Raw genomic sequence first — 12474 nt, forward strand, 5'->3', positions numbered from 1 at the left:
CACAACGAAATTAAAAAAAAAACGAAAAAACAAAATGGCATGCACACTGGGAGTCTGACCTGTCACGGTTGCATAATTTCTACCATTTTCATTTGTTTAGTTTACATGAACAGATCATAGATGTGTCTCTGTTGATGGTTTACTTGCTTAAGAACGTTAAAAAAGAAACTAATGATCCAGACCTGAGTGTGAATTACACTCCTTTGGATTCTGTACCTTCACTGCCAGAGCAAATAAACCCAACCTGACGTAATGCTAAGTCTAGAGTTTTCTGCAGCCGTTGAATTGATGAGAGCATTAGAGCGAGGGTGTAACATGTCATTGACGCTATTTGCACAGCTAACCATGGCTTTTGTACCTGCTTTGAGGTTTGAATGGGTGAGTGTGTTGGGGGTATGAGGAAGGGAGAGAAGCCCAGGCTAGCACGTCTCTGCCTGGAAAGGCGGCGTTTTGCGGCTACAGCCCACATCTGGTTCCGATTGCGGCCTCTACTCCATCTGCGGTCTCCACTATTTAGAATAGCCCCAGAATCTGAAACCAACACCACACTGTGGTCACAACTCCCAAACCACTGGAGACCTTTTGGCTGATGCCATCAAACTAAGGATGGAAACTCCATTTTATATGCACATTAGTAGAGGGAGAAAGCAGAAAATATAATATGCAGAAGGCCAGCTGGCTTACACTTTCTTGATTTTGCTTTTGTATCTATTCAGTACATTTGCATTTTTAGGATTGTTTTAACCAATTTGAATATATTAGCTGCATATGAACTGAAGAGAGAAACCAAAATGAAGATAGTTTTGGTGGGCGAGGATGCCGGAGTGTAGTATTTCTGAGGCCTGAAATTCTGGCAGCGTAGCGAGAAGGACTGTGATTCCCACAGAAGCCACAGAGATGATTTCTGTCCTATAGGCCAACATTTTTATTAAAATTAAAACATCTGATAGGAGAAGTCGTTATTGGATTTGTGGAAGGAAATAGAAAGCTGTTGAGTCAGTTTTTAAAGTCAGCTCTGGAATGTGTAGTCCCATCCTCTTTTTTTGCCTTTAAAAAAAAAAAGAAAGGAATACGTGTCTTCTGTGGATGTATTGTTTGGATTAGAGGAGAAAAGGTAAATACAGGCTGTGGAATTCAGAGGAAGTAAAAACACTACCCCTTTACAGGCAATGCTTCCTGACACGCACACTCTCTCTCATATACTACAAATGCACACTTTTATTATTCAGAACAGAGGGAATGTGGTGGCCATGTGCACAGCTGCCTGTTTGTCCAGCTGCTGCTAATTAATACAGGGTAGTTGGTTTGCTAGATTTCCAGAGAGCCATCGTTTGTACACACGCAGCTCAACTTCCGATCGAATGCACCTGCACACTGCGCAATAATTTATTCATTTGTACATAACTTGCTGTTAAGAGTCTCACCCTTTCCTTTCTCACCATATCTGTCTCAGATGATGAACATGGATGGAACTGGTCGTAGGATCTTGGTTGAGGACAAACTTCCACACATATTTGGCTTCACCCTCCTGGGCGACTACGTTTACTGGACGGACTGGCAGCGGCGGAGCATTGAGCGTGTGCACAAACGCACTGCTGAACGGGAAGTAATCATCGACCAACTGCCTGACCTCATGGGCCTGAAGGCCACCTACGTCCACCAGGCTTTCGGTGAGTGGGACACGTCATAGCTCTGCTTGGCCAGTGAGAAGACCAGCACAGGTTTACAAAATAACTAACTCCATGCTGAAGCCCTGGAGTGCTAAAATAGCAATATGGCTGCTAGCAAGTAGGATTCTAAAATCAGCAGTTAGCATACTTACTTGTGTTCAGTGTTAGCCACACTAGCATTATTGTTTGAGCTTTACCTGTGATGCTATTGTAGTACAGAAACAAGTAAGTACATAGATGAGCAATATTTTGTGTGAGAATGAGGTTGTGTATAATCACAAAGCTGGATCAGTCCAGAGCTGTGCAGGGATGTTTCGAATGCTTGCCAAAGCTGGGACTCACTCTCATATACATGTTCTCTTTCTCAGGGACAAATGCATGCGCCGAGAACAACGGTGGCTGCAGTCACCTGTGCCTGTACAGGCCACAGGGCGTGGCGTGCGCGTGTCCTATCGGCCTGGAGCTCATGGGCGACATGAGCACGTGCATTGTGCCAGAAGCCTTCCTGCTCTTCTCACGGCACACTGACATCCGGCGTATCTCCCTCGAAACCAACAGCAACAACGTAGCCATTCCGCTCACCGGTGTCAAGGAGGCATCGGCACTCGACTTCGACGTTACCGACAACCGCATCTACTGGACTGACATCACGTTAAAGGTGAGGAGAAGGAAGGAAATTGCGTACACACACACAAGGGCGCGCACACCTGCCCGTTCTTCTTCCTGGCTGGCTGGATGGCTGCCTAAAGCATGGCTCAGTAATGGGCTCCCAAGAGATGCCAGTTTGGAAATAAGTGATAGCTTGGTTTTTCATTCCTCTCTCTCTTGTGCATTATTTTCTCTCTGTCTCTTGCTCATTCTCAGTTTCTCTCACTCATACTCCGTCTCCTGAATGCCTGTTTGATTTTATCAGTTTCCTCATTGCTGATTTGGGATATTTTTGTTGTGGAATCAAAATGAAAAAGGTTAGATTTGGGTGCTTATGTACAATTGTGTTCATTTCTGAATACTTCACATGCTGGTGTAAGAGCACAGACTGTTCCAGATGGTAGTTTGGGATCAGTTATTATAGCCTGGTATGTCCAGTATTAAAAAAATAAATAAAAAAAAATCATATGACTCAGTAGGCTTTTATGTTACATTTATATTCATGTTCATGACCACCATCAGCAGATGGTTGAATTGCATAAGAATCCTCTACCAAAGTGAAAATAGGTGGGCATAACAACGAAAAGAAATTTAAACCATAGAATAAATCTTGGACGCCATTGAAGGTCACATGATGATTATAAATATTGACATGCAAATCATTTTCTTTGCCATCATGGCTTTAATGCTTTGTCTTTTTTTTCCTCACACTAAATAGACCATCAGCCGTGCATTCATGAATGGCAGTGCCCTGGAGCATGTGGTCGAGTTTGGTCTGGACTACCCAGAGGGCATGGCGGTGGACTGGCTAGGCAAGAACCTGTACTGGGCTGACACTGGCACTAACCGCATTGAGGTGGCAAAGCTGGATGGCCAGCACAGGCAGGTTCTGGTGTGGAAAGACCTGGACAGTCCACGAGCTTTAGCGCTGGACCCTGCTGAAGGGTAAGGCAGACATTTTTTCTCATTTTGCAGCCAGAGTAGAGGATTATAAGTCCAGATTTATGTATTTATACAAACAAGTGACAAGTTCTATAGGAAAAATCTACAATAGGCTTTAGTAAGGTGTTGGGTCATCACAAGCCATCAGACCAGCTTGAGTATGCCGTGGCATTGATTCTGTAAGTCTCTGGAACTGTACTGGATGAATAAACACCAATCTTCCAAAAGATATTCCCTCAGTTGTGTTTTAATGATGGTGGTGGTGAGTGCTAGGTAACACATCGCTCCAAAATCAGGTTTAGATTTGGTAACTGTGATGGCCATAGCATATGATTTTTACATCATTTTCATACTCATCAAACGATTCAGTGAGTGAGTTTGCCTTTGTGGATGGGAGTGTTGTGATTCTGGAAAAGAGCAATCCCTTTGGGATAGAAATGTTTCATCATAGGATAAAGGTGTGATTAGAATAATTTTCTGTTGATTTGGATTGGCAGCATAATGCCTTCTACTGCATCAGAGAGCCACTTTGTCACCTCTTAGTATATTTATGCATGTATGTCTTATATACTGCTTTTCAGTAGCTCAATATAGTAGTGTGAGTGTGACCAAGCACTAATTCTCAATTTTGCATCCTCTTCTCCAGTTTCATGTACTGGACTGAATGGGGTGGGAGACCCAAGATTGACCGTGCAGCCATGGATGGTACTGGCCGCATCACGCTGGTGCCCAACGTGGGTCGTGCTAATGGGCTCACCATTGACTACGCTGAGAGACGGCTCTACTGGACCGACCTGGACACCACACTTATTGAATCTTCCAACATGCTTGGTGAGAGCCATCTTCAGTTCAGCTTAAACCTTTACTTAGTTTGGATAAATGACTTGTAGTTTAAATGTCAGATTTCCAGTCACATTTCTGATATTTAAAATTCTAGTGCTTCAGGTTGTACAAATTAGCACATTTATAGGGTTTAGAGATGAAGCATGTGAATTTGAGTTAAAAAGGCTCAGAAGTAAAGGTGCAGGCACTGACATGTTGGGGGTCTCGAGTTTGGAATTCTTTGTCTGTATACACAAATCATACCCTCAGTGACAGAGAATAACTTCTTTTTTTATCACATTATCTTACCTGGGATGGAGGTATATTTGTTTAGTGTTTGCCACAGCCTTTAATCCATTTTCTTCTTTTCCTGTTTTGAATGATTTTGTTTAACGTGTTTTTCCAACTACACCGCTCCTGCTTAAGGGCTCGAGCGTGAGGTGATCGCAGATGACTTGCCCCACCCGTTTGGTCTCACGCAATACCAAGACTACATTTACTGGACGGACTGGAGCCAGCGCAGCATCGAGCGTGCTAACAAAACCAGCGGGCAGAACCGCACACTCATCCAGGGCCATCTGGACTATGTCATGGACATTCTGGTGTTCCACTCGTCACGTCAGGGAGGCTGGAACGCCTGCGCCTCCACCAACGGCCACTGCTCGCACCTGTGCCTGGCCGTGCCCGTCAGCAGTTATGTGTGTGGCTGCCCAGCGCATTACTCTCTCAATGACGACAACAAGACCTGCAGTGGTGAGCTACATACAAACACTTTTATTATATATATATATATATATATATATATATATATATATATATATATATATATATATATATATATATAAGGTTTCACCCAGCTTGGAGAGGACAGATGTCGAAATCTGTATGTCTAGCAGTGCCAGAGCATTCAAGAAAGAATTATTTTAAGCATGTTTAGAAGAATGGCTTGAAGGCTTGGTTAAGGTCTGTTGTCAAAAAAATTCCTAAAGCAATTTTAGTCTGATTAATTTGTATATGACCAAACCAAAAGTGTAGTTATGGTTAGCCAGTTGTTCCATTGCCATGCTTGCATTGTACAAGTTTCATATTTATAGAAATATGCTTTTTCTGTGTTTTACACACAGTCCCCTTTATAAATCTGAGCCAGGGCGAAATCAAGCACACAAGCTTCCATACAGCTTCCCATACAGCGGTAGAACACATTAGGACCGAGCTGACTTTGTTGCTTCGAACCCTAAATATAGTAACTTTGATAATGTGGTTTGTGATTTCCACCAATGTAACAAAATCAAAAAAGGTCCTGGACCCCCTAGCTATATTTCTAAAATCCCTGAGAGACCCCACTTTGAGAACCACTGATCTAAGTGATGCCAGACTGATCATATAGTTCCTGCTGGAAAATACTTATTGCCAAAGTACCCCCAAATTGTCTGTACCTGTAAAGATCTAATCAGGGATCATGTGATTTCTCTCTGATGATCTCTCCAATGCTGGCTCTAAGTCAAAATATACAAGAGGATGCTACATAGGAATCAAAACCAGCTTAGGGGCAGTCGTGGCCTAATGGATAGAGAGTCGGACTTGGAACCCGAAGGTGAACCTGAAGGTTGTGGGTTCGAGTCTCGGGTCCGGCAGGGATTGTGGGTGGGGGGAGTGAATGACCAGCGCTCTCCTCCACCCTCAATACCATGTCTGAGGTGAGACACCGAACCCCCAACTGCTCCCCGGGCGCCGCAGCAAAAAAGGCTGCCCACTGCTCCGGGAGTGTGTGTTCACTACTGTGTGTGTGCACTTGGATGGGTTAAATGCAGAGCACAAACTCCTAGTATGGGTCACCATACTTGGCCACAAGTCACTTCACTTCACTTCACTTACTGTAAGCCAATCAAAAACCCACACTCCCTCTTTAGCACGACATTGGCAACGTGGTCTAAAAGCATCAACATTTCCATTGTGTGTATATACACACGGGAGAGTATGCAGTGTGTGCGTTTCCATGTTAAGTCTACTATTTATAAATCCAGATGTGTGCACACTTTTCAAAACTCATTTTGTACATACAAACACTTAGTGCTCAGGCCCCGGTTGCTCACACTCCTTCCTGACGGCTGTGTGAGGTTTGAAGCCGCTCTGAACAGATCAGGTTATGGGAAGTTATGAGCCGTGTGTAGTCCTGGAGCTGAGCGAGGCCTTCTGAGAGGGGGAACTTTCAGTTGCAGGCTTGCGCTGAGCTTTATAAAGCTCTCTTGGTCGCCTAGGCCACTGCCAAGTTGGCAGGCAGCAAGAAACCAAAGCCTGGTTTAAGCCGTCCTCAGCTCCCTTGCCATGTCTGACATAGTAAAAACACTCCACTACATGCTGAGGCTCACTCAGGGGAGCCTCAAGAGGCACGGCGTGCACGCGTGTGTCTACGCCTGGGAGGTGTGTGTGTGTGTGTGTGTGTGTGTGTGTGTGTGTGTGTGTGTGTACTGTAATAAGTACCATGGCGACCGAAAAATGTCATTACTTGGGTGAACAGGGTCACAGGTAGAACTATGCTGTACATTTCATAATGCTTAAATGAGCTTAAAAGAATTGGAGAAACAGTGCTAATAAACTTGTGCATGTAGTTTATGTAATTTTATTTCAGTTGTACACTGAATGTAGTTACAGCTAGTGACTTATGTTTATTTACTGTCCTGACGTTTTTGGCGTTCCTGACCTTGTTAAGTGGTTATTAATAATAAAAAAAAAAAAACTGACTAATTTCTCATGCTAGCAACTAGCAGCTACAGCTGACTTGTAACCAGCGTCCAGTATTTATTTTTTACACTGTAATGACGTAACTTGTACACATCACGTATTATATATGTCTGGCCATGCCCCCTTTTTTCCCCCCTTCAGAGCCACGGCTGATACTGTGGATGATGAAAGGATGATGGTGTATTGCACACAATCTCACAGGCCTAGTCTAAAAAAAAATATGGGTTTGAGAAGGGAGAAATTGAAATTAGTTAACTTTATGCAAAAACGTGGAATGTGCTTTTGTTTTTTTTGGTTAATATGCTTCATCAAAATTTCTCTGTATAATATTTTTAGCATTACTTCGAACAGGTGTTTAAATCTCATGCTTGTTTTTATTCATTTGTTGTTGGTATGTTGTTCGGTAGTATTATCTTTAATATTAATATCTATAATATCTTTAGTAATATTTAAGGTAGTGTCTGTCAGTGTCAAATGTTTGGCCAAAAGGTTCTGTTAACTTAGCAGCTGAGTAGAAGAACCTTTATAAGAGTTGTTTGTAACAATCTCTCTTCTTCTTTGCCTCTTTCAGCACCCACCTCTTTCTTACTGTTCAGCCAGAAGTCAGCTATTAATCGCATGGTAATGGATGAGCAGCAGAGCCCTGACATCATCCTACCCATTCACAGCCTGCGCAATGTACGAGCCATCGACTACGACCCAATCGACAAGCAGCTCTACTGGATCGACTCGAAGCAGAATGTCATCCGTCGTGCCCAGGAGGATGGCAATCAGGTAAACAACACGCATCCACTGCGGAAGTGCTTCTAGTTTGCATTGCATCCGTTTGTTGGGTCTCTTTCTGTTTGTGTAGTTCTGTTTTCGTTGTGTCCTCTTGTTTATATACAACCTGCTTACACAGTAATATTGCAGTGGATGTCAGTTGCAGTGACCACTTTTGCATTACGACTGTTTTAATCTTGGCTCCTCAGAGTATGACCGTGGTGTCCAACACAGTGGGGGGCCACAATCTGGGCTTGCAGCCATTTGACCTGAGCATCGATATCTACAGCCGCTTCATCTACTGGACCAGCGAGGTGACCAACGTAATTAATGTGACACGCCTTGACGGCTCTCGCGTTGGAGTGGTGCTCCGTGGAGAGCACGACAAGCCCCGTGCCATTGTGGTTAACCCTGAGAGAGGGTGAGTGATTTTCACACTCAGGCAAACAGAACAATTGTTTTGGTTCCTTGTTTTTCAAGCACCAGTCTAGTGTGCAAAATTGCTTTTTTTTTTAATAATCATTTGAATGCTCAGCTGCATTGGGTAATAGGTCATGAATCTCTCAAGTCTTAGTTCTGCTATTATGCTGTGCTCTGAACTGTGCTTGAACTCAGAGCTTTTTCTGATGATAGAACATGTTTTTAAGGTCATGTTCAGGTTCCCAGTTGCAGTAAAAGCTGCTATTGTACCAAAAAGGAAACATTTACAGGAAAACACCCTTGGGTTTGTCTGGAATTGTCATTTAGAATGTCATTCGTTAAGTAGTAAGCATAATCGGCATTTGTTGCTTGTAAAGAAATTCTTGTGCATACATTTATAGCTTTAACTGTTTGGTAGCAGTTTTAAACATTTAAACACAGCACACACACACACATAGGATTAGGCAGCATGAAATAAAAAGTTTTGCGTTGTTAGCAAACCATAACAGACCATCACTGGTCACTGATGTCGAAACTACCTGCTCTGTCACCCACAGGTATATGTACTTCACCAACCTACAGGAGCGCTCTCCTAAGATCGAGCGGGCAGCTCTGGACGGCACTGAGCGAGAAGTGCTGTTCTTCAGTGGCCTGAGCAAACCTGTCGCCCTCGCTATCGACAACGAGCTGGGCAAACTCTTTTGGGCCGACATGGACCTGCGTCGCATCGAGAGCAGTGATCTGTCTGGTGAGTTTTGAAATCAGTAGATAAACTCTTGGCTGGAATATACTTTTTTTTTTCTTTTTTTTTTTCCCTTCCCCCTTAATGATGTGACTAAATGTGATACTGTTTGATATGCGGTGATTCAGTTATTTATTATACAGTCTTCAAAATCAGCAGTTGTGTAAAATAGATTTTTTTTTCCCCCCACTGAGTATTTATGATCTTATGTTCGCTTATGATCCCATTTTGTTAGTAAGAGCGTTGCCAAATCTGACAAAAGCAACCCGATGTCACTTTAAAAAAAAATCCAAGCCAACACAGATCTCATTTTTTAATTAAATGTTTGGACGCTCTGATCGGTCGATAAAAGCTATACACATTGTGTCATCTTGCATTTTGTGCAGGATTTGCTAACGTGATCACATTGCTACTCTCAAACAAACTATGATGACCATTTGTGCACTTGGTGGCTTTATTTTAGCAATTCTGTCCAATGATGTAACATTTGCTTTAACAAAGATGTCTGATGTCCAGTTGTATGCTGCCAAACCCAAAATCCGAATGTTATTGCACAATGTCCATAATTATAATAAGTTATAATAATTATTAACATCATAAATGTAAGGAATAAAATAAAACAGGCTTTGAAGGTAACAAGAAAATAATCCAAAGAATATTTTCTGTAGCAGCATGTCCTAAAGTGTTTTTCTTTTTATACCACAGCCAACTTGCCAAATATTAAAAATTTCACCTATTTAATAAAAATTATTGTCTTGCAGCTGGCACTACTGTTTGAGCTGTACTGTTATAGAAAATTAATCAACACCTTCTGACCAACCAGAGTTGAGAATTCAACAGTGTTGTGGTTGCTTAGAGGAGCAGTATTTCATTTTTTTAAAGCCTTTTCATTAAATAGAGCTAAAACTGTAGACTGATTGACTTTGACAAACAGCCAGCATTTATAGTAAAAATCAGAGATTATGTTGAGAATGGAAAACATGCAAGTGAGAGGATGTAGAAGTTTAGTTAATGTAATGTAGCCTGTTCAAAAACCCTAAGCTGTGGACAAAAAAAAAAAGTTCAAATGTTACGTGTCAACAGCATTGCTCGTGGCTTGAACGTCAGCGATACAAGATGCCTTATCTCCATTTGGGCCGAGGACTCTTCTCATCTCGTGTTCACTTATAAGTGATGTATGAAATCTGATCACAAGTGGTCATGGGAGACGCATTCAAAATTCCAGGTGTAAATGGCTATGCGTCTCGGCTGTCCACTTGTGATCGTATCACTCAAGACGGATGTGAATACCAAGTGTGGACAGGGCCCGAGTGATCATATCTCAGAAAGCATTTGACCACGTTCACACCTGTATGTAGTGCTGATCACTTGTGAGCAATGTTAATACTAAGCGTGCAGTATTAATTCCAAGTGTCTTTCGCTAGCGAAGCAACAACTGAACAAAAGGATTGACTGAGTCTCATCTTGCTCTGGAGATCTGGAGAAGTGAGACATGATTGGCTTGGTTGATCACACATAAAGCCAGGGGGAAAGCGAATGAAATGAAAAGAGTTATTTTCTCCTTCTAAAAATCCACACATCAATCTGAGCATAAATCACAGCGGAGTGTGACATCAGGTGATGCATAGCCTGTAATGCAATTTTAATTGTGTTTTTTTCTTCTTTTCTGTTGTTCAGCTCTAATTTCAGCATAGCAACTTTATTTTAAATGTTTTTAATTGTCCCAAACTTTTAAGCGTAAAATCGCTAACAGGTTTTATCATCAGTGTAGAATAGAGAAAGCAGAGTAAATGCATAACTCAAAGCGTGGTTATACTCCTTCTACCTCTAATGAAGAAACAAGTAGTGTTCTGTGCAGTCCGTTTTTACTTCACCATATATGTGTGTTTTCACTCATTTTCTGCTGGAAAGCTTTTTGTGAGGTCTGGCCCAGATTCAGACACATTTTACCCATTATTCTCATCACGCAAAAATGATTTCCCCTCTGCTGTCCCACATTAGATTGTTACGCAAATGCTCTTCAGTGCCAAAACACTATAAATCACTTTTCCCAGTCCAAATATATCCCGTTTCCCTGGCAGTTAATCTTTTTTTTTTTTTTTTCTTTTTTTTGTGCCTTTCTGTTTCCCGTACATGCTAGACTAAAGAATTGGTGTAGTTTCCCTTCAGTCCTCACCAATTTCCATTCCTTCGTATTTTTTTTTTTTTTTTTTCCCCCAATGCAGGCGCCAATCGGATTGTGATTGAGGACTCCAACATACTGCAGCCAGTAGGCTTGACAGTGTTCGGGAATCATCTCTACTGGATCGATCGGCAACAGCAGATGATTGAGCGCATTGACAAGACAACACGAGAGGGCCGCACGAAAATCCAAGCTCGCATTACAGCACTTACAGACATCCATGCAGTCCACGAGCTTCACGTTGACGAATACAGTAAGTCACACTCCTCACTTGCTAGGAAATGCTGCTGATGATAGGTCTGTGTGAGGTAACCTTTGTCTTTGATCATGGCTTTCTTCAGCGCCAAATTATTTGGCATTTTCACGGGAAGAATGAGTCATTTAAACGCTGAGTTTATTTGGGAACATGTGCTAACAGCCTCTTGAAGCTGAACGCATGATCTTGTTGATAAACAGGATGGCGGAGATTTACTGTATCAGTGTATGCTGTAAGAGCAATGGACCAAACGTAGACTTGCCTAAAAAAAGGAGAATTATTGGTGAAAGACAAGGCTTGCAGTCATTTTGGGAAAAGTTTAGGATTTACAATTTGGGATGTGTATCTAATGAAGTGCTGTTTTTGTGATGTGCAGATACACACTGCCTGATCTCCACAGGGTTCAGGAATCCATTCCAGTGAAATAAAGTTCATATGTGAAGCCCCAGTGTCTGGGAAAACAAGAATTAATCTGCCACAAAGAGCAAGAATCACAGCTCTCTTCCTATGTGTTCCAGATAAACATCCCTGTACCCTAGACAACGGAGGATGCTCCCACATCTGTATAGTGAAAGGAGATGGTACGACCCGCTGCTCCTGTCCTGTTCACCTGGTTCTTTTGCTAGACGAGCTTTCCTGTGGAGGTAATTAATTTTATAAAGCTTTAAAGCCTGCAGTTAGTGTCAAGCAATTTGCATTTCTTCTATATAATATTTGTAGATATAATTGCTTAGCAGACCGGGTGTTGTTAGTTTTAAAAGCTGCCTTAGGCCGTGAATGATAACACGTTTATTCACGTTGGTGCCTTCCAGAGCCGCCCACGTGTTCCCCAGAGCAGTTCTCGTGCACCTCAGGAGAGGTGGACTGCATCCCGCAGGCCTGGCGCTGCGACGGATATGTCGAGTGCAAAGATGAAAGCGATGAGCACGACTGCCCTGTGTGCTCAGACGACGAGTTTCAGTGCGACAGCAAGCAGTGCGTAGACCTCTCGCTGCGCTGCAACGGAGAGATCAACTGCCAGGACCGCTCAGACGAGAACAAATGCGACGGTACGGCTCATGTTTCTTAATTGTAGCTTCTGTTGTGTTATGTTTATTAATTGGCTTAGCTAGCTAAATATTTTGTTAAGCACAAAATGCAACAGAAGAAATTGTATTATTGTTGTTCATTTATTATTGTTTTGTTGGTGTATTTAGATTTTGCAGCTATAGATTTATTACATGCTCATATATTCTCGAACAATATGCTTCTAATGGCACATGCTTTAGCGGTGATTTCACTCATCTAT

At 42.3% G+C, this 12474-nt stretch overlaps 1 protein-coding gene across 1 annotated transcript in view; it reads left to right on the top strand.

Moving 5' to 3' along the window:
* The window catches only part of lrp6 (low density lipoprotein receptor-related protein 6), a 48860-nt gene that overhangs the window by 30115 nt on the left and 6271 nt on the right, over positions 1-12474 (top strand). The window contains exons 8-18 of the mRNA XM_026923228.3: positions 1454-1670; positions 2039-2328; positions 3037-3263; positions 3907-4091; positions 4509-4835; positions 7396-7598; positions 7796-8007; positions 8564-8754; positions 10974-11183; positions 11705-11830; positions 11999-12235. Coding sequence (XP_026779029.1) covers positions 1454-1670; positions 2039-2328; positions 3037-3263; positions 3907-4091; positions 4509-4835; positions 7396-7598; positions 7796-8007; positions 8564-8754; positions 10974-11183; positions 11705-11830; positions 11999-12235 — 2425 coding nt within the window. The remainder of the gene's footprint in view (positions 1-1453; positions 1671-2038; positions 2329-3036; positions 3264-3906; positions 4092-4508; positions 4836-7395; positions 7599-7795; positions 8008-8563; positions 8755-10973; positions 11184-11704; positions 11831-11998; positions 12236-12474) is intronic.

The sequence above is a fragment of the Pangasianodon hypophthalmus genome, chromosome 18 (assembly GCF_027358585.1).
Source record: "Pangasianodon hypophthalmus isolate fPanHyp1 chromosome 18, fPanHyp1.pri, whole genome shotgun sequence".
Taxonomy (NCBI): domain Eukaryota; kingdom Metazoa; phylum Chordata; class Actinopteri; order Siluriformes; family Pangasiidae; genus Pangasianodon; species Pangasianodon hypophthalmus.